This window comes from Mytilus galloprovincialis, chromosome 12 (assembly GCF_965363235.1).
Source record: "Mytilus galloprovincialis chromosome 12, xbMytGall1.hap1.1, whole genome shotgun sequence".
NCBI classification, from domain to species: Eukaryota; Metazoa; Mollusca; class Bivalvia; order Mytilida; family Mytilidae; genus Mytilus; species Mytilus galloprovincialis.
The window spans coordinates 57,503,613-57,524,380 of NC_134849.1; the positions used below are offsets into that span (position 1 = coordinate 57,503,613).

At 32.5% G+C, this 20,768-nt stretch overlaps 2 protein-coding genes across 2 annotated transcripts in view; one reads left to right on the forward strand and one right to left on the reverse strand.

The window, feature by feature from the left end:
- The window catches only part of LOC143054349 (cysteine sulfinic acid decarboxylase-like), a 44,092-nt gene extending 25,798 nt beyond the window's left edge, over positions 1-18,294 (forward strand). The window contains exons 6-12 of the mRNA XM_076227343.1: positions 435-569; positions 2,899-3,080; positions 6,942-7,020; positions 7,972-8,171; positions 15,568-15,619; positions 16,298-16,387; positions 17,583-18,294. Coding sequence (XP_076083458.1) covers positions 435-569; positions 2,899-3,080; positions 6,942-7,020; positions 7,972-8,171; positions 15,568-15,619; positions 16,298-16,387; positions 17,583-17,756 — 912 coding nt within the window. The 3' untranslated portion in view covers positions 17,757-18,294. The remainder of the gene's footprint in view (positions 1-434; positions 570-2,898; positions 3,081-6,941; positions 7,021-7,971; positions 8,172-15,567; positions 15,620-16,297; positions 16,388-17,582) is intronic.
- Positions 8,261-10,098, reverse strand: LOC143055143 (uncharacterized). The gene has a single exon (XM_076228284.1). The coding sequence runs from the start codon at positions 9,563-9,565 to the stop codon at positions 8,261-8,263; it is 1,305 nt and encodes a 434-aa protein (XP_076084399.1). The 5' UTR covers positions 9,566-10,098.
- Positions 18,295-20,768: the final 2,474 nt, after the last annotated feature.

Below are 20,768 nucleotides of genomic sequence, written 5' to 3' on the forward strand. Positions count from 1 at the left end.
AACATATAAAATTTGTATTTGATATGTTTGTCAGACAAAATTTGGCCATTTTACTAGATGTGCGTTTAAATTTAATATCAATCTCATTTAATTATACAGAGTTTTATTCTCACAACATTGAAATCTAAAACCAAATGAACACAAATAGTATAAAAGAGAAGCAAAAGATACCAAAAGGACAAACTCATTAGTCGGGAAAAAAACTGACAATGCCACGGTAAAAATCGAAAAACAATCAAAAGAAAAGCAACAGTATACAAAACTCAAATTGGAAACAAGACTGAACAACACGAACACCACTAAAAACCAAGTATGATCTCAGGTGCTTAGGAAGGGTAGCAGATCCTGCTCCACATATGGCACCCATATTTTTATATAAGTAACACATTAAACATCAGATTTGTATTACTGAAGATATTTTATTTCTTTTACAGGCACATTATTCAGTCAAGAAAGGGGCAGGATTTCTAGGTATTGGTATGGACAATGTTCTACCTATTCAAACAGATGATCAGGGTAGGATGTGTCCTAAAGCACTGGAAGAAACTATACAAGACTGTATATCCAAGGTATTTGTCCCTATAGACATATGATATAAGATGTGTTCTAAATATGCAAGATATTTCATAAAGTATGTAAGATATTTCATAAAGTATGTAAGATATTACATAAATTTCGATTATGACGTCAAATTTTCTTGCTTTCCTCTGAAATTCCTATTGTGTCGTCATGAAAAAATGCGACCATGCCTAATGTTGTCACGTAGAAAGAACACATCTTTTTTTATAGGTTGTTCAAAACTAAGGATTAAAATTGTCTGCATATGGTATAAAAATCATTAGAGAAACAGATTCTACCACCAAATCTCGTGCAATAGGATATTTATCAAATCTCGACAGTTAAATTTTAAATATTTAAAACGCTTGGCAAGCCTCGCGTTTTGAATTTGAAAATTTAACTGTCTCGAGTTGATAAATATTGCATCACACTCGATGCAGTGGTAGAATCTATGTATATATGAAATCTTATATTTTTATATGATATCTTATAAAAATATATAAGATAATATGAAACATAATTAAAGATATAATCTTTGTAAGACATATTACAAAAAAAAAAAAAATAGAAAATGGCTTTTAAACATGATTGAGTATACATTTTACTTCCCGAGGGTTTCACCAGCATATAAGCCAGTACCAAAATGAAAATATAGATATTGTGTTATAAAAGTTTGCTGTTAATTTTTATCTCCATCATGCATAGCTCTAACTCCTTGCCTGACTTTGGCTATACTTTTTGTACTGTTTGATTAATATAAGCTCTTAATTTTTTTAATTAGTTTTAAATTTTCAAATAATTTGGCCTCGAGCATCAATGAAAAGACATTCATTTTAGAAATGCCCGTCTGGTGGATTAAAATTAGTAAGTTAATATTATTGAACAAATATGAATATGGAAGCCATATTAGAAAAGTCAATTTAAAATGGAAAAAAGTATGGTTTTACATCTTAGGATTGGCATTTGTAGACTTTTCTTATTCTCTACTCTTTCATCATTTTCCTGTTTGCTTTACAGGGTATAGTACCATACATGGTCAACGCAACATCATTTTCCTATTTGCTTTACAGGGTATAGTACCATACATGGTCAATGCAACATCATTTTCCTATTTGCTTTACAGGGTATAGTACCATACATGGTCAATGCAACATCATTTTCCTATTTGATTTACAGGGGATTGTACCATACATGGTCAATGCAACATCATTTTCCTTTTTGATTTACAGGGGATTGTACCATACATTGTCAACGCAACATCATTTTCCTATTTGATTTACAGGGGATTGTACCATACATGGTCAATGCAACATCATTTTCCTATTTGATTTACAGGGGATTGTACCATACATTGTCAACGCAACATCATTTTCCTATTTGATTTACAGGGGATTGTACCATACATTGTCAACGCAACATCATTTTCCTATTTGATTTACAGGGGATTGTACCATACATGGTCAACGCAACATCATTTTCCTATTTGATTTACAGGGGATTGTACTATACATGGTCAACGCAACATCATTTTCCTATTTGATTTACAGGGGATTGTACCATACATGGTCAACGCAACATCATTTTCCTATTTGATTTACAGGGCATAGTACCATACATGGTCAATGCAACATCATTTTCCTGTTTGCTTTACAGGGGATTGTACCATACATGGTCAACGCAACATCATTTTCCTATTTGATTTACAGGGGATTGTACCATACATGGTCAACGCAACATCATTTTCCTATTTGATTTACAGGGCATAGTACCATACATGGTCAATGCAACATCATTTTCCTATTTGATTTACAGGGCATAGTACCATACATGGTCAATGCAACATCATTTTCCTGTTTGCTTTACAGGGGATTGTATCATACATGGTCAATGCAACATCATTTTCATATTTGATTTACAGGGCATAGTACCATACATGGTCAATGCAACATCATTTCCTGTTTGCTTTACAGGGGATTGTACCATACATGGTCAATGCAACATCATTTTCCTATTTGATTATAGGGGATTGTACCATACATGGTCAATGCAACATCATTTTCCTATTTGATTTACAGGGGATTGTACCATACATGGTCAATGTAACATCATTTTCCTATTTGATTTACAGGGGATTGTACCATACATGGTCAATGCAACATCATTTTCATATTTGATTTACAGGGCATAGTACCATACATGGCCAATTCAACATCATTTTCCTGTTTGATTTACAGGGGATTGTACCATACATGGTCAATGCAACATCATTTTCCTATTTGATTTACAGGGGATTGTACCATACATGGTCAATGTAACATCATTTTCCTATTTGATTTACAGGGGATTGTACCATACATTGTCAATGCAACTTCAGGTTCTACTGTACTTGGAGCATATGACCCCCTGGAAGCTATAGCCGACATCTGTGAGAAATACAAAATTTGGATGCATGTAGATGGAGCATGGGGAGCAGGTTGCCTGTTGTCACGGAAGTATAAGGGGTTCATGAAGGGAATTGAAAGGTAAATACTGTGTTAATAAGAGTTATGGGAGTTTGACATTATTGAATTGATACAAGTAAATTGATGAGTTCTTTACTTTGAGAATTACTGATGTATTATTCTGCATTGTTGGAACCAAAGTTGTTTTCTTTTGCAAAAAAAGTATGGAAATACTGCTTTAGGCCATTATAAAAGAATTCCTAAATTCTCACTCATTGAATTTTTATTTAAATTGGTGCTGGGTTTGGGGGGGGGGATTATTTTGTGTCTGTTTTTCGTGAAAAAATGAAAGAAAATAGCAAAAAATCAAAACACTTTTTTTTAGCTCACCTGGCACAAAGGGCCATTAGTGAGCTTTTGTCATCACTTAGTGTCCCTTGTCCGTCGTTGTTAACTTTTACAAAAATCTTCTCCTCTGAAACTACTGTGACAAATTTAACTAAACTTGTATATAGTTTAAAATGGCTGACATGACTAAAAATAGAACAAAATGGTAAAATGCAAGTTTTGTCTATTATTTTGAAAACTGTTATAAATATAGAAAATCAGACAAGGCAAAAATGTTCAGAATGTTGAGCTCTACTTATTTTCCATATTCATCAAAACTGTCAGACAACTTCTAAAAGAGTTATTGCCCTTAAATGACAAATTTTACTATTTGTTTTCATTTTTGCCTATCATCTTGAAAACTATGATAGAGAAAGAGAGAAACTTTAAATTGCAAGAATGATCAGCAAGACAAATAATGGTCAAAATCGTCAGTCAACTCCTTATTAGAGTTTATATTGCCCTTAATTGACGATTTTTATACGACCGCAAAAAAATATTTACGGTCGTATATTGGTATGGTGTTGGCGTCGTCGTCGTCCAAAGACACATTGGTTTTCGCACTATAACTTTAGTTTAAGTAAATAGAAATCTATGAAATTTAAACACAAGGTTTATGACCACAAAAGGAAGGTTGGGATTGATTTTGGGAGTTTTGGTCCCAACAGTTTAGGAATTAGGGGCCAAAAAAGGGCCCAAATAAGCATTTTTCTTGGTTTTCACAAATTTAACTTTAGTATAAGTAAATAGAAATCTATGAAATTTAAACACTAGTATAAGTAAATAGAAATCTATGAAATTTAAACACAAGGTTTATGACCATAAAAGGAAGGTTGGGATTGATTTTGGGAGTTTTGGTCCCAACAGTTTAGGAATAAGGGGCACAAAGGGTCCAGAATTAAACTTTGTTTGATTCATCAAAATCAAATAATTGGGGTTCTTTGATATGCCGAACCTAACCGTGTATGTAGATTCTTAAATTTTGGTCCCGTTTTCAAATTGGTCTACATTAAGGTCTAAAAGGGTCCAAAATTAAACTTAGTTTAATTTTAACAAAAATTGAATTCTTGGGGTTCTTTGATATGGTGAATCTAAACATGTACTTAGATTTTTGATTATGGGCCCAGTTTTCAAGTTGGTCCAAATCTGGGTCTAAAATTAAACTTTGTTTGATTATAACAAAAATTGAATCCTTGGGGTTCTTTGATATGCTGAATCTAAACATGTATTAAGATTTTTGATTATAGGCCCAGTTTTCAAGTTGGTCCAAATCGGGGTCAAAAATTAAACTTTGTTTGAATTCTACAAAAATTGAATCCTTGTGGTTCTTAGATATGCTGAATCTAAACATTTATTTAGATTTTTGATTATAGGCCCAGTTTTCAAGTTGGTCCAAATCGGGGTCCAAAATTAAACTTTTGTTTGAATTCAACACAAATTGAATATATGGGGTTCTTTGATATATGCTGAATCTAACAATGTATTTAGATTTTTGATATTTGGGCCAGGTTATCAAATTGGTCCACATTGAGGTCTAAAGGGTCAAAAATTGAACTTTATTTGATTTCATCAAAAATTGAATTCATGGGGTTCTTTGATATGCTGAATCTAACCATGTATTTAGATTTTGGATATTGGACCATAATAGGTAAATGTCCAATTTAAAAATTTTAAGTTTTTAAGTTTAAGTTCTTAGACCACATTCATTCTGTGTCAGAAACCTATGTTGTGTCAACTATTTAATCACAATCCAAATTCAGAGCTGTATCAAGCTTGAATGTTGTGTCCATACTTGCCCTAGACTTGCTACAATTCCCTTTCTATTATTTCTCTCTTACTAATTTATATGTTTACTGATAAGTGCCAGCCTACTGATTGCCCTTGGAGAAAGGCCTTCCTCCTGCAGATGTCAGTATAATTATAATCGCCTAGTTATAGCAGTAAAATTATTAAAGGGGCAAAATTGAAAAAAAGAACAAAAAAACATAATTAGGAAGGGACATGTAGCAAGTCTATACTGCAACTGTTCAGGGTTCGACCTCTGCGGTAGTATAAAGCTGCGCCCTGCAGAGCATCTGGTAACCAATTGTTTGTGTTTTTAACTTATATCTAAAAAATTATAATAGATAGATAGAAACGCAAATGAGCAAAAATGACCAGCAAGACAAGATTTATAATTTATACAATTTGGAAGAAATCGTCTGACGACTCCTTATTGGAGTTAGTGCCTTTAAATGAGAATTTTTACCATTTTTTTTTGTGTTTTGGCTTATATGATAAAAATTATAATAGACAAATAGACACTTTAGATCACAAAAATGATCAGCAAGGCAAGATCTACTAACAACTCAATTTTTTCCGATATAGTTAGTAGACTGTCACTCTTTATAGGAGTAATTGCCCTTAAATGAGGATTTATTTATCATCTTGAAAACTAAAGAAGATAGAGAGAAACTAAACAGACTAAATGAACAGTAATACAAGACCAACATAACAGAAATTTTTGTCATGAATACTATTCTCGTCTACAATGTTGAAGAGTGTCCTTTGTTAAATATGCACATAGACAAAGGTGAGCGACACAGGCTCCTTAGAGCCTCTAGTTTTAGCTCTGAAAAAAAAACAAAAAAACAATTGGGTATGGATTTTTTTAGAATTTTTAATGTGCCGTTTGTGTGACTTCCAAAAAAGCTGTGTATGACTCCTATAGGTAAAGCTCATTGAATAGAATAGAAGCCTAAATCATAAAAAAACACTTCTTGTCACTTGATATATATTCTCTAAGCCCATTAAAAGTTTACTGTAAAATATGAAGAGACAGTCAAGACCAATATCTACAGAAGAAACACACTAGACAAGAGATGAAAAAAAAAACTTTTTGAAATCAGGGGTTTACTTAGCCAAAGATTTTTTATATATAAACCTGCTGTATTTGTATGCACCAGTCCTAAGTCAGGAGCACCTGGTGTCAAGTGGTTGTCGATTGTTGGTGTGGTTCATAAGTGTTTTTCATTTTTTCCGTTTTTTATATAGATTAGACCGTTGGTTTTCCAGTTTGAATTGTTTTACACTAGTCATTTTGGTGTGCTTTATAGCTTGCTGTTCTGTGTGAGCCAAGGCTCTGTGTTGAAGGCCGTACTTTGTTCTATAATTGTTAACTTTTTATACATAGTGACGTGGATGGAGAGTTGTCTCATTGGCACTCATACCACATCTTCTTATTTACATCACTTAATAATATTTGAACTATTTTGTTTAAAGACTATTTCATTCCTCTATATTGCTGACAAAGTATGAATGAATTTTATTTTTAATTAACTACAAATTACATACATGTAGTAACAGAGATTATATTTATAAACAAGTCTAAATTGAAAACAACGTTCAAACCTATGATTGCGTTGGATGAAAACCGCAATTTTTATACGTGTGCATGCAAAACAAATTTCTTGGTAGAGGGGTCTAAATACAGAACAAACAACATTTTCCAAAAGACCAAAAAAGTGATATGAACAATTACATTAAATATTAAAGCATTGTTTGTTTATTTTACAGGGCAGACTCTTTAACATGGAATCCCCATAAATTGATGGGAACAAATTTACAAGCTTCAGTTTTCCTTACAAAACATAAGGTAAGAATTGGATATTCGTTGAAACATCTTTTTAACTAATTGGCCAGTGTGAGTTATAGGCTATTTCTGGAGTCGTGTCTTTCACCGGAAAAGATCGTCAATTATGCACGCCTTTATGACGTCATTTACCAGATAGAAGGCGCCTGTATCCCTGCTATATTAAGGTTTCAAGCACTTTCAGAATCATCATTCTGCAGGGTAGTATAGAAATAATTTATGTTCTGTAAGTATTTAATCTTAATTCCTGTACTAATGAAGGGAGGGGGACCAACTTATTAGATTTTAATTTCCCAAATATTTTGTGCAGTATAAAATTAAACTTTTTCACCCGTTCGCTCAACATGTGTTGGAAGTGATGATGCTTTTACATTTTGGTCACATGGTGATGGAAGTCACATGACAGATTCAACTAAATACCATATCCCAGAACTGGCATATTGGAATCACTTGGAGTCCTTGGAGTCCATCTTTGTCTGTCAACTTCTTAATTTTTTAAATAATTCTCTGGGGACGTCAGTGGCCAAATGGTCTTAGTAGTCGAACAACTTTATCACTCACCTATCAACACTGAGGTTATGAGTTTGAATCCCGCATGTGGTTTTTAAGACTCCAATCTTAATTGATTAGGATTGTCAGTTTTTCTACAGAAGGTCTGTTTTTCTCTCCAGGCACTCTGTCTCCCTCCACCAATAAAAACTGACCGTCACGAAATTGCACAATAGTGCTGATAGTGGTGTTAAACACCAATCAATCAATCTAATACTACTGAGCCCATTTGAAACTACAATGGTCTGTTATCCTTAAGTTATCTAGTTTAAAAAAATGGTTAAAAATGTTATATATTGAACAAATCTGATGTGATAAAAATGCATGGATTGCAACTTGCAAATTATCACCTATAATCAATCAATTGTATTAATCAATATTTATAAATTTTATCTTGACTTTCAGACAGTCCTGTTAGATGCCCACTCAGCTAAGGCGAAGTATTTGTTTCAACAAGATAAATTCTATGATGTTTCCTATGACACGGGAGACAAATCAATACAGTGTGGACGTAAAGTGGATGCTCTGAAGGTCTGGACCATGTGGAAAGCTAAAGGTGATGCTGGACTGGAGGAAGACATTGATAATTTATTTTCCTGTTCAAGGTATGGCATATGTCAAGTAGGAGGGTATGAATGCCCTTTACCGTCAGACGTCATATGGTCATTTTCGGCTACCTTTAGCTTCAAATTGGTTAGCATTTTGATGATATATGTCTTGACTGTATTTTAGCACACAAAAGATTCTCTTCATGGTCACATGTAAAAACTTCATAATTACCATCGTCATCTAAGTGTTCTCTGGTATAACTTGGAGCAAGTTTAAGTTGGTAGACTCCAACAGTAATATTTCTTATATCTTCTTCTGATAATCGGGGAAAAGAAGGGGCGGATGAAGCATCAATCTTTTGCCATTTACAAGAACGTTTGTCAAGGCCTTCCTCTATTATTTTCTCATGAAGTAAGTTTTTTTGCTTTGAAAGATAAAGCATTTTAGACGCCAATTGTTCATCTTGCTCTGAGTCCCCTGTATTAAGTTCTGGCCAATATTTGTTCATGATTGCAAAGGCAATGTTGACATAATCAGACACAAATGGAATTTGGCTATTTGGTAGAACTCTATCTAGATATTTCCACGATTTAATGCGGCCATTAACGGACTCTACCACCCAACGGATTTTCGTAACAAGTCTTGTTACGTTGCTGTCTTCAACTGGAAGTTGAGACTCCCCTTTTTTATTAAAAGCTGGCATTTTTGTTTGAATACCCATTTCTTGCAGTAAGTCAAGTGCATCTCTAAAACCACGGTCAACAATCATAATATCATCCTCAGCCACCCATTTCTTAAATTCTTCAATGTCATGTTGGATGATGTGCTTCATTATTTGTGCATCGTTGTTTTTTCCGTCGCTATAGTAAGGTCCAATTACACTTATAATGTAACCAGAAGTTGTTACAAAGACCATTGGTTTAACCAGTGGTCGATGTTTGTGCATGCTATAACATTTACGTTGGAACTTGAATTGTGAACTTTTCTGGATATAGATATAAGTGCCATCTGCTACTATAATTTCTGGATACATTCCTTTTCCGAACAGTGATTGCGCTAGAGGTCGAGTATGCGATGTTATAACCTCTTCCCTACTTATATGATTAAATCCAAGATTAGATGGAACAAAATTTTCAGACAAGTATTTTCTAGCTGATGCAATAGCACGTCTTACAGAATCTTTACCAAGATTAAAAAGTGTTGAAAGTTTATTTGATAAACCGGACTTCAATTTGGTTAGAAATATTCCGATACAAGTCCGGACACTACGAGTCCAAGAATCCCGTAAATTACCCTTTTGGACAATTGAACATAGGTCATTAAAGTTTTCCTTAGAAAGGCCAGTAAGATTTAAAATGTCTGAGCTTGTAAGGGCATTTTCTGTGTCAAAGTCAATTCGCCGCTTGCTTCCTCTCAAGGCCATATCTCGGATTTGCGTAATAAGGTCCATTAAATCAGTACGGTTAAAAATGGACGAGGACTGCGAATGCGAAATTCTGTCAAGTGCATCAGGTAAAAATATTTCATTGCACAAGTGTCCTGGACAACATCTGGCACCAACTGTGAGTATAATGAGTTTATCTAAAAAGATATTAAATCTAGCGTTTGTTGGGACAACTACTAGCTTTGGGCCTCGGCGTTTACACACAACACACTGCGAGTGGCCACCTCCAGCTGATGGTATAGGCAGTGCGATACTAGGTGGAGATTTACATGGATGGCATCTGGCATACTTTGCTGGAGGGACGTACTCCGTGTCATCATTAATTGATTCAGATATTGTAGTTTGTATTGGGCATCTTGCATTTGTGTCAATTTCTCGAGAGCATCGTATTCTGCATTTATTACATATTACACTGTTAGCGTGATTAATTTTGTCATGTTCAATGAAAAACTTCTGTTGTAAACATTTACGTAGTGATTTATTGTTGGGTCCAATAAGTTTCCGCCTGTCTCTGGTTTTTGGTCTTTTTGAACACAAAATGCAAGTAAAGTTTCTTGGGGTTGACATTCTCTGAAAATTAGAAATAGAAATTGTTAAACACTTAGCACGAGGTAAATCAGAATAAAATAAAGAATATCCAAAGTGTGATTTAAAATTGAGACTATCAAAGTGCGTACGTTTTTTGGTGTGTTTATTTGTCTGCGCACCATGTGTGTTTTCTTTTTTTTTTGTTAATTTACATGTCAATTCCTTCACGAAATATCAGTTTTGAAAACCCTGTTTGCCCATACTTAATTATCGTTTTACGTTTACAGCTGATTTCCTAATGCTTGTAGAATAATACTTTGGATGGCTACAAACATTTGATCAAGCTTTGTAATAACAATTGGCATCTTCAAACAATATATACTCCGGCATAGTTAAACATGTATATATTATATTTACATTTGATTGGAGGCTATCCCAATTACAATTTTATACAATATACAAAGAAAACAAACAAGCTTACCGAAGTCTTGCTCTACATGTATTAGGAAATTAGCTGTAAACGGAACCTACTGACAAAAGTTCATGTCAGTATCAAAATCACGGATAGTTAATAATAATAAATAAATACTCTTCACTCTTCACATATTAGATATACAGCATAAAACATGGATTCAAAGACATAACAAATAAACATTTATAGGACAGCAACCCCCACCCATATAACAAAACACAAACAAAAAGCCGTACATTGACCTATAATGGTCTACTTTTTTAAATTGTTATTTGGATGGAGAGTTGTCTCATTGGCACTCACATCACATCTTTCTATATCTAAACAGAGGGAAACATATAATATTCAACAAAATAATTCTACTCAATATTAAAAACTCTTAAGTCTTTTCGAAATGTAAATAATGCATGCTCTCATCAAAATACGTTTACCATAATTACTAGAAGTTAAAACACGCAGTCTTAATCCTATACTCACCTTAAGATCATGAGTTCCTATCAGGAACCGACGTATCCATGTCACCCATTACACGTTTGCATTGTTTAAACCAGCTCAAAATCTGTTGAAAAAAATTCAAGATTATCAAAATAATGTATATTTATTTTGAACTGAATATGATAGGTTATTAAGGGAACATTTCATGGTTAGAATGTTTATCAAAATTACCATGAAAATATAAATAACCATTCTTTCAATTTAAAAATAAAAGATTATTACTTCTATAGCCGCACATTATAAACTGTCAAAATTAGTATTTTTGATTCTGTGCCTGATAATATAAATGTATCAATTAATCATCATTAAACCATAGGTTAATTAAACTCTTTATTCGAGCACAAAATGCTTTGAGAAAATGAATCAGTTAAAAATAAGGAACTATACCTCATTATGGCACCATTAAGTATGTAAGTGACAACTGCTACGTAGTACATACAGGTGAAGTATAATGTCTATTCAAAACAACATGTATACTGCTCTTCAGTAAATATCTATAAAAAAAAACAGTTCATCATTCAAAATCACTCTTTAAAACGTTATGACAATATAAAAAAGCATTTATGCCCAAAAAAAAAAAAAAAAAAAAAAAATCGAGATTCGATCTCAGCATCCCCGCCTTATTAAACTAACGACCTTATCCTCACGGCCATCGCTGCAATTGTCCATAAAATGGTAAATAACAGGTACTTAAATTCAACAGTACGTTAGAAAGGTGTCTTTATCATACGACACCTAACATTTCAAATTGTAGGATAAATTGTGATCTTTTCATTGTTTATTTTAATGTTTGTAATTTCATAGTATAATGTTATAGAAAAGTGACTCTCAAAAATTCCTAGAACAAGTAGTTTTCAAACTCCGTAAATGATTTCTTTTCATTTTCATCACCCACGCAATATTTATATTACGAACTGTTAAAAATTATTGCCGTGAAAACACATTTCTTGTGAACATACCGATTTATTTATGGTATATTTTGATTTTCTTACGGATTCATGCAAGTATTAAGTTTTTCAAGTTAAAATCGTGAAAATACTTTCAGTTTCATGTACCGTGAGAAGATATGACATAATGTATTCTAATATACTGTACGGACCCCGCATATTTCTGTTTAGATAAATCGATAAGTAAATTAATCAACATACCCTTTTGAATTGCAACCGAAATTGATAATCCTTTGCACAGCTATTCTCAAAAGTTAAGCGAAATAGATCGGGTCTAAATTACTGCTGGTAACTATAGACGCTTTCCTTTTGATTTCCTTTTGTACCGGGTTGTCCTAAAAGATGTCTTCTATACTCTGATCCGGATTTTTCAATTTCCGCAACTTCTTTTCTATGATCATGTTTATATATAGAGTGATCAGACAATCTAAATATTTAACATGTCACAAATCAAATAAGTTACTGTAGAATTAAGTTTTTTAATGATTTTTTTTTTATTTCATTTTTTTTATTTTTTATTTTTCACCGGACATCGTTTGACAACTCTATTCGATCCACAGTCATGTCAACAATAATCCACGAAAAAGACTAAGGAGACTAAAAGAAGTGTTAAAACAATCAACATTGAAATAAATAATATTAATTTGCATCACGTGGAAGTCGAGTTGTATTTGCGAGTAAACTGGTAATCTGAAACGGGTTTAACGTCAGGTGTTCAATGCCTCCCTTGAAGAAACGATTCCGCTTTTGACAAAAAATTCATACCCTCCGCAGGCATGTGCCAAAAAAATATTTTGCACTATCTTGTTTGTTTATAGTTCCGTTTATCGTTTAAAGGAAATTTTGGCACATGCCTGTGGAGGGTACGAATTATCGTAAAACGTACTGAAAATCTTTGTTTTTTAAGCAATAATTACAAATCATGGCGTTTTCGAGGTTCTATTGTGACGTCACGGAACGCGATTTTTGCCGAAAATAACATGTTTTTTGAAAACACACTTTATAATGATTATTTTAGTTGGTAATATATAACTGTAAAGGAACTTTGTTTTTTTGTGAAAATTGGGGCCGATTTTGGCCCTTATTGCCCCTACTCCTTTTACCGGGATTCGTCAGAGATCTAAAATTATTCACGTTACCGTTATTTTGAAAAAAAAATTAATGTGATTCGTAAAAATCAGTAGATTTTTTTTATCGTCTAAAAGAAAGTGTACATTTTATCGTCATGCATCAAAAATTACCATTAACATCATTTGGCAGGAATTTTTACCGGTATGTGTCATGAAGGTACCCGCATTCTGACCCTCAAGAAGGACTCCATCGGATCACTGTATCAAGTGTGATATGATCATTCTTCAATCTTTTCAAATTTTAAAACATTAATACTAAATGAGCATTTTAGATATTTAAATTCAACTGCCGAGATTGGAGATATATCGTATTGCACAATATTTGGTTGTGGAATCTGTTTCTCTTAAGTATTTTAGACAATATATAGAAATATTTTTATTTTTTATGCCCTACCTTAGATAGTAGAGGGGCATTATTTTTTTTCGGTCTGTGCATCTGTTCGTTCGTTCTTCTGTCCTGCTTCAGGTTAAAGTTTTTGGTCAAATTATTTTTTGATGAAGTTGAAGTCCAATCAACTTGAAAACTTAGTACACATGTTCCGTATGATATGATCATTCTAATTTTAATGCCAAATTGGAGTTTTTATCCCAATTTCACTGAACATAGAAAATGATAGTGCGAGTGGGGCATCCTTGTACAAAGGGCACATTCTTGTTTTTCAATGATCTGCAAAACGATGTTATCTTTCCATGTAACATCATCAAACATTATAGTCACCTGTATTAGAGATGTCACAATAGTGAATTCAGAGGAAAGCAAGAAAATTGGACATCATGATTGACATAACAAGACATGGTATGATTGTCAATGATACAACTATCCACAAGAGACCAAATTGTGTAGATATTAGCTAACTATAGGTCTTCAATAACCTTTTAAAGATATAAATGTACAGTGAGGAATGTGCATTTCAACCATCTTGTTTTTCGTATCTTATGCCTGTGTGAAAATATTATTTTACTTTGAAACTGCTTGTGTGTTTACCAAATTTTAAGAAGAAAGTATAGAATAATATATTGGTATTGATGCAATATTTTAACTCGTTCGGAATACTCAACGATCTAGGTACATTTACAGTTAGAGGAATACTAGTAAAAATATTAACTAATGTTTTTTTTACTAAAAAAATCTACTTGAAATATTTGACATGTACCATATCCTTGTTATGCTAAGAACTTATATGAGTAATGTAATTTATGTGTAATTAGGTCTTTCCACTTTTCTGTGGAAAGACCTATTGTTTTTCTTCTGATTATTTTTTTTTTTTTTTTTTTCTTCCGCCTAATTTTGTTCTTGCGATAAACATTTGTTTCGCAATATGTCGCTTAGATATTTGGTATATGATATCGAACAGTTTATGCGCTTTTGAAATTTACCCTGCGTAAACGAATACTTTTCTTTGTAGGAGTTATCTCCCCAAACACTGTTTTCCTTGTTAGCGCATCTCCTTCGCAACCGTAAAATATTATGACAAATTTATTTTACAAAATTGCTCGTTATATCCTTCGCATGATTTGTCCTATTTTGACCGAAGTGATATGAACGCTCCATATGAGAGTTATTTCCCCTTATGCATTTGATATAAGTGATATGCATTTCTATCTTGTAAACCATAAGTGCTAAAGACCAAGGATCTTTTGATTTGAGGTCCTTTGTCCAAAAAAATAAAAATTAGGTCAAGGTCAAAGGTCAAGGTCATATTCCAATTTTTTGAATTTGGCTTATTTCCACTAATTTCCAGAAACTGTATAAGATATCGACAAATTATTTTTTCTAAATTGTTAGTTGCGACATGTCGTAACACGTAAATTTTGATTGCAAGGGTACGTTGAACGTAAAAGTGAGTTTTCTCCCCTCTTGTATTTAAAAATACGTGTATGGTGATTTAACTGATTAACCAAATATAATTAAGTCCTATGGTCTTTTGATTTGAGGTCCTTGGTTTATGACCTTGAAATTGATCTCAAGGTCATAGATTAATTTGACGTTCTAGTTTTTGACCTTTGCTCTCAGCTCATATTTATACATGATATATCCATGAGACTTTTGGCGAAAGGTATCAAACCATTTAACCTTTAAAAAAACAACCGGAAGTGACCTTGTGTAAACCGGAAGTAGCTATTTTTGTACTTTATTAATAAAAAAGTATATAGAACCAGATCTTTTTGGAATCAGTGTCAATTAAATATTCAAATATTATCGGTGGTAACATTTTTCAAACCGAAAGTAACAAATTATCTCCCTTATTTAAAAAATATTGTATAGAAACCATATATTTCTGGAATCAGCGTACAATAACCTATCAGTTGACGATTGAAATGACATTTTAAACTTAATTTTACAACTTTCATATTAAAATACATTGTTTTCAGTGGAAAGACCTTCAATTGTTCTCTGAACAATTGGTTTTTAATTTTAGAAGTTTTTCTTTACAGGTACCTTACACAGTTAGCTAAGGCAAGAGATGGGTTTAAAATGGTACAAGAAGTGAGTTAATGATTATTTTATTAAAATGGAAATTCACACCTAAATACAGTGGATTCATTTATTTTCATGGGTACCAATTTTCGTGGATTAAGGAAAACTTGCATTTTCTTGGATATTTAATTTTACTGTTTTGCAAAAGTTTGCATACATTCCAGTAATTCATTAAACATTTATATTCGTGGTTCCCATGTGACCACGAAATGCATGAAAATTGGTATCCAACAAATAATTATAAATTCACAGTGAATATAGAAATATCTTTTTAATTTATACCTAGTTTAGCATAACTAACACTTATACTTTCTCTGTGCATTACCTTCTATGCTACACATTGCTTGACTGAGTCTATACATATTTGGGGGTCTGGATGGAGCGACCAGATTAGAGAGTATAGGGGGGGAAAGAATAGCAATAAATGTACAAAAAAACAAGGAACAGAGTAATGTGGTTCTGTTAAATACAGAAAAATTGCCTGAAGATTAAAGAATACCCCTCCCCCTTTTCCAAAAAAAAACCAACCAACATACATTATTATACATGTGAGTCTTTTTTAAATCAGAAATGAGTTATATGCACTCAGATTTTTTTTGGTCATTTAGACTTCAGCTAGTCTTTAGTACAAAATTTTTATTTAAATCTCTTGTTTCTACATGCACAAATGTATACATACTATTTCAGCCCCAGTGTACAAATGTGTGTTTTTGGTATATACCTAAGAGACTGAGAGGAAAACCTGAGACAGAGGAATGGTGGGAACAGATTGGAAAGGTGAGTGTATCTTTTTATTAGTCCCCTACCGATGAAGTCGAAGGGGACTTAAGGTTTGCATTCCGTCTGTCTGTCTGTCTGTCCATCCGTCAGGTCGGCAAATCAGTTTTCCACACTTTTTTTCTTCATGCTTGAAGATATTAATTTGATATTTGGTGTATTGTTTTATCATGAAAAATTACAGATCACGTTCAAATTGTGTTCCGGTCTGGTGATTTTGTGCAGAGTTATTGTCCTTTGACTTAGAAAATTCACTAAAATAACCAGTTTTCTGCACTTTTTTTTTGTCATTCTTGAAGATATTGATTTCATAATTGATATTTAGTTTTATCATGACAAGTTTAAGTTTAAGTTTGAATTTTGTTTTGGTCTGATGATTTTGTGCAGAGTTATGGTCCTTGGACTTAGAAAATTCACTCAAATAATCAGTTTTCTGCACTTTTTTTTCGTCATGCTTGAAGATATTGATCTGAAAATTGGGATACAGTTTTATCATGACAAATTACAGATCAAGTTCGAATTTTGTTCCGGTCTGATGATTTTGTGCAGAGTTATGGTCCTTAGACTTAAAAAATTCACTTAAATAATTCAACACTTTTTTGTCATGCTTGAAGATATTGACTTGATATTTGTTATATAGCTAACACCATGACAAGTTATAGATCAAGTTAGAATTTTGTTCCAATACAATGATTGTTTTACCAGTAGGGGACTATGTATTGCCATGCAATACTCACAGAATGCTTGTTTCTATGTACATTAAAATCTGGGTCTCGGTTGACATCACCAAAAGGGACTTAATTTTGCATGTTTTGTGTAGAAAAAAAAATCATTCAATTGTTTCAAATAAATATTACTAAAAGTTAATAGCTTAATATACTGTCTGTCTGAATAATTCAAAGTTATTTATAATTGATCAGGAAAAACTCTCAGAAGGACTGTATTATATTGCTTTCTTATGAAATAAAATTTATCTTGTGGGGAGGGGGGAATTGGAGGCACTAAAATTAATTACATATGGTTGTTTCCATTTTCCTTACAATTTTGTAAGAATTTTAGGTAAAATGATTTTTTTTTTAAATATGGGTTGTCAGGGTCTTAAGTAAGTGCCTTCAATTCTCCCCTCCTTTGCATTTAAATCTGGAACAGACCTAATGATAAATATTTAAAAAGTATTTTGTTTACATTATTCAAGGTTGCTCCTGTAATCAAACAGAGAATGGTGGAAAAAGGAACACTTTTGATTGGTTATCAGCCTGATGGTGAACTTGTGAACTTCTTCAGAATGGTTTTTGCCAATAACGCAGTAACGAAGAGTGATGTTGAATTCATAGTTGATGAAATTGACAGATTAGGCTGTGATTTATAGTATTAACTATAGAAAATAATTAGGACTCTGCGAAAGGATGATTATTATCCAAAAAACTGAAATTTTTTAGCTGTCGACCCCCTGCTGATGAAATTTGTTTTTAACATAATACAGCTGTGTATTATTATTCATGTGGATTCTTTTATTTTTGTGGATTGAGGAAAAATTTTAATTTTTGTGGATTCTTTTATTTTTGTGGATTGAGGAAAAATTTTAATTTTTGTGGATATTTGATTTTGTGGTTGTGCAAAGCCTGCATATAGCCAATTCGCGTTTCAGAATCTAATGCATTCTGGGTAATATTTTCAAAAGTGTACACCAAAACGTTGTGATTGGTTAAAAACGTCCTAAACAATGGAAATTCAACCAATGACGCGACGTTATTTTCATTTTGGGGTACAAACAATGAAATTATCCATAGTCCTTTAGATTCTGAAACGGCCAATTGAACAGTTTTACATTCGTTGAACATTTGTGGTTTACCTTTACCCATGAAAACCATTAAAATTAGTACCCAATAAATTATAATGAATTCTCAGTACTAGTTTTTTGTGTATATTTTTGCTAATTTTTAGCCACAAATATAAGTGTTCTACAATATTTATTGACTAGCATTGAGAATTTTTCAAAACCATATTGTCCTCAATCTACAAAAAAATTGATATCCTAGAAAATAAATTAATCAATAGGAATTCTTTCTATAGTATAAATTTATATTATCTTACTCACTCAGTGTTGAACACATTTCAAAACGATATTAAAGAAAAGAAAGATCTTGAATGCATAAAACCTTTACTTTAAATTAAGATTTAGACCAAAGTTAAAAATATGTGTTCTACACATTTCCGTCATGAATTTTAAAAGAAAAAAATATTTTTGATTTTTATGGTATAAATAGCTTGTTGTGAATAAAAATTCAACCTAATCAAGAAAGAGTGCTTGTATATGGTTGTAAAGAAAACAGATGAATAAAACAAGTTGACAAAACTTCGACCATAAGTTGGTTACACCGGCCGTGTATATGCAAGTGATCATCTACGATCAGCTTGACTTTAAAATATCATCAGTACTAAAGTCATTTTTTAAGACTATTTTCAGTTAGTGCATGTCGAATTATCATATAAAATAATAATGAAAATTCATCGCACCTGCAAAAATTCCACATCAGAAATTATTGCACTTTCAGTGATAATCAATCGCAACTATAGTTAAAATGAATAGCATCCAGTCAACAATATTATGGATGCAGCTGCTTTAACTACACTTGTTTTTACTTTAATCTTGTGATTATACATTAGAAACTTATACTAGTATTCTTATTTAATTGTGTTAAAACATACATTTAGATCAATTATTTCGTACTTTCAAAAAGGAAACAAACGCAGATTTTCCCGTCATCCTTTCTACAATAGACATACTCGCATATATAACAGTGAAAATGAACAAACTGGATTGATTTCGCACCTTATGGCAGTAATATTGTATATAAAATGCATCGTGTATAGTATCACTTAATTCTTTCAAATATTTTACTTTTTATGTAATTATTTAGTATGGTGTGTCCTATAATTGAAAATATGTCTAAATTGTACAGCTCACAATATTGGCAGCAGAATTCCATCCTGAAATTTAAAAGGAAGCTGTCTTGGAATCATGATTTTTTATAATTTGTTATTGGTTTGAAACTAGGTCCCACTAAATCAACTTGATTTTATTGTTTGAAACCGATCTGGTAAATCTTACATATCTGCCGTGGTTAAGGCGAAGAAGATGTTGGGGAGCCCGCAATCATGTTTAACTCCGCAATATTTTGTATATACTGTCTCAAGTTAAGTTTCTGTAATGCCGTGAATATCGTTTGTAACTGTATATCATATTTTGCTATTTATTTTGAACAGAAATTAGGCTGGTGGTTTTCTTATTGGAATTCCTATACTTTGAATTTTGTCGCAGCCTTTTTTAACTTGTTAAGAAGTATGGTTTTGCTCATTGTTGAATGTTGAAGGTCTGTTGATGACATATAGTTGCTAACATCTACGTCATTTGATCTTAGGTGGATAGTTGTCTCATTGGCAATCATATTGCATCTACTTATAACATATTACTTCTTTGTATGTGCGTTCTTATGCCCTTTTGTGTTTCAAATGAAATAATTGTTGTTAATTTTGATAGTAACTCTTCATTATACACGACAAGAATTACATAACTGCACCATATCCAACATGAACTAAACCATGACACGAATAAACCAAACCATGACACAGATATTTCAGTAATTTTGAATTGAGTGCAAAAGCAGTTTTTTTCAGAATAATTGAAGGCTGTATTATATCACGAAGAAATATGTGATGTAACAGACAGAAAGATAATAACTTTTTTTATGCACATTAAACCAATTAGCAACTTTTAAATTTTGACATACGCAAGCTTTGTTCTGTGTTAAATCATTAACTATATGATACAACTTGTGACGTACTAACACGGCTGGTATCTACACACGCAGAACATTTGGTTCTGCAATGAAAACCGTGAGAGGATTTTCCGGTTGTGCTTGAGTGGAGAATTAGTCACCGCTTCAAAAGATATGTACATTTCCAAATCGCAATTTTTTTTATTTAACTGATCAATATATTGAAAATCGGAGAATTTTATGCTGTGGTGAATACTTTTACGAAGAGATACATGTATCATTTACAGTTGTACGTGGAGTTGAACTCCTACAAAATCAGTTGCCCCACGAGACTTTGCCTAAAAAAGGGACATTTACATTTTGAAAAGGTTCTATTAACAGACCTACAAGTTCAAATTTACTTTTTTTTTTCTGTCAATGGGTATGAATACCGTTTTGGGCGGCGTGTACGCTGTCTGGTGTTGATAGACGTCTTAACAAATCGAAAAATCTAATATTTTCATCATTTCATGTGTGAGGGGATCGGTTCTGATTGAGGACATCGTGAATACGTGAGGTGACGTGAAATGATATCTTTATCTCCAAGCTATGAGTCGTTGAAA

What these genes read in the sequence shown, in the direction of transcription:
- LOC143055143 (XM_076228284.1), bottom strand. Translation starts at nt 9,565, where the DNA reads ATGGACCTTATTACGCAAATCCGAGATATGGCCTTGAGAGGAAGCAAG.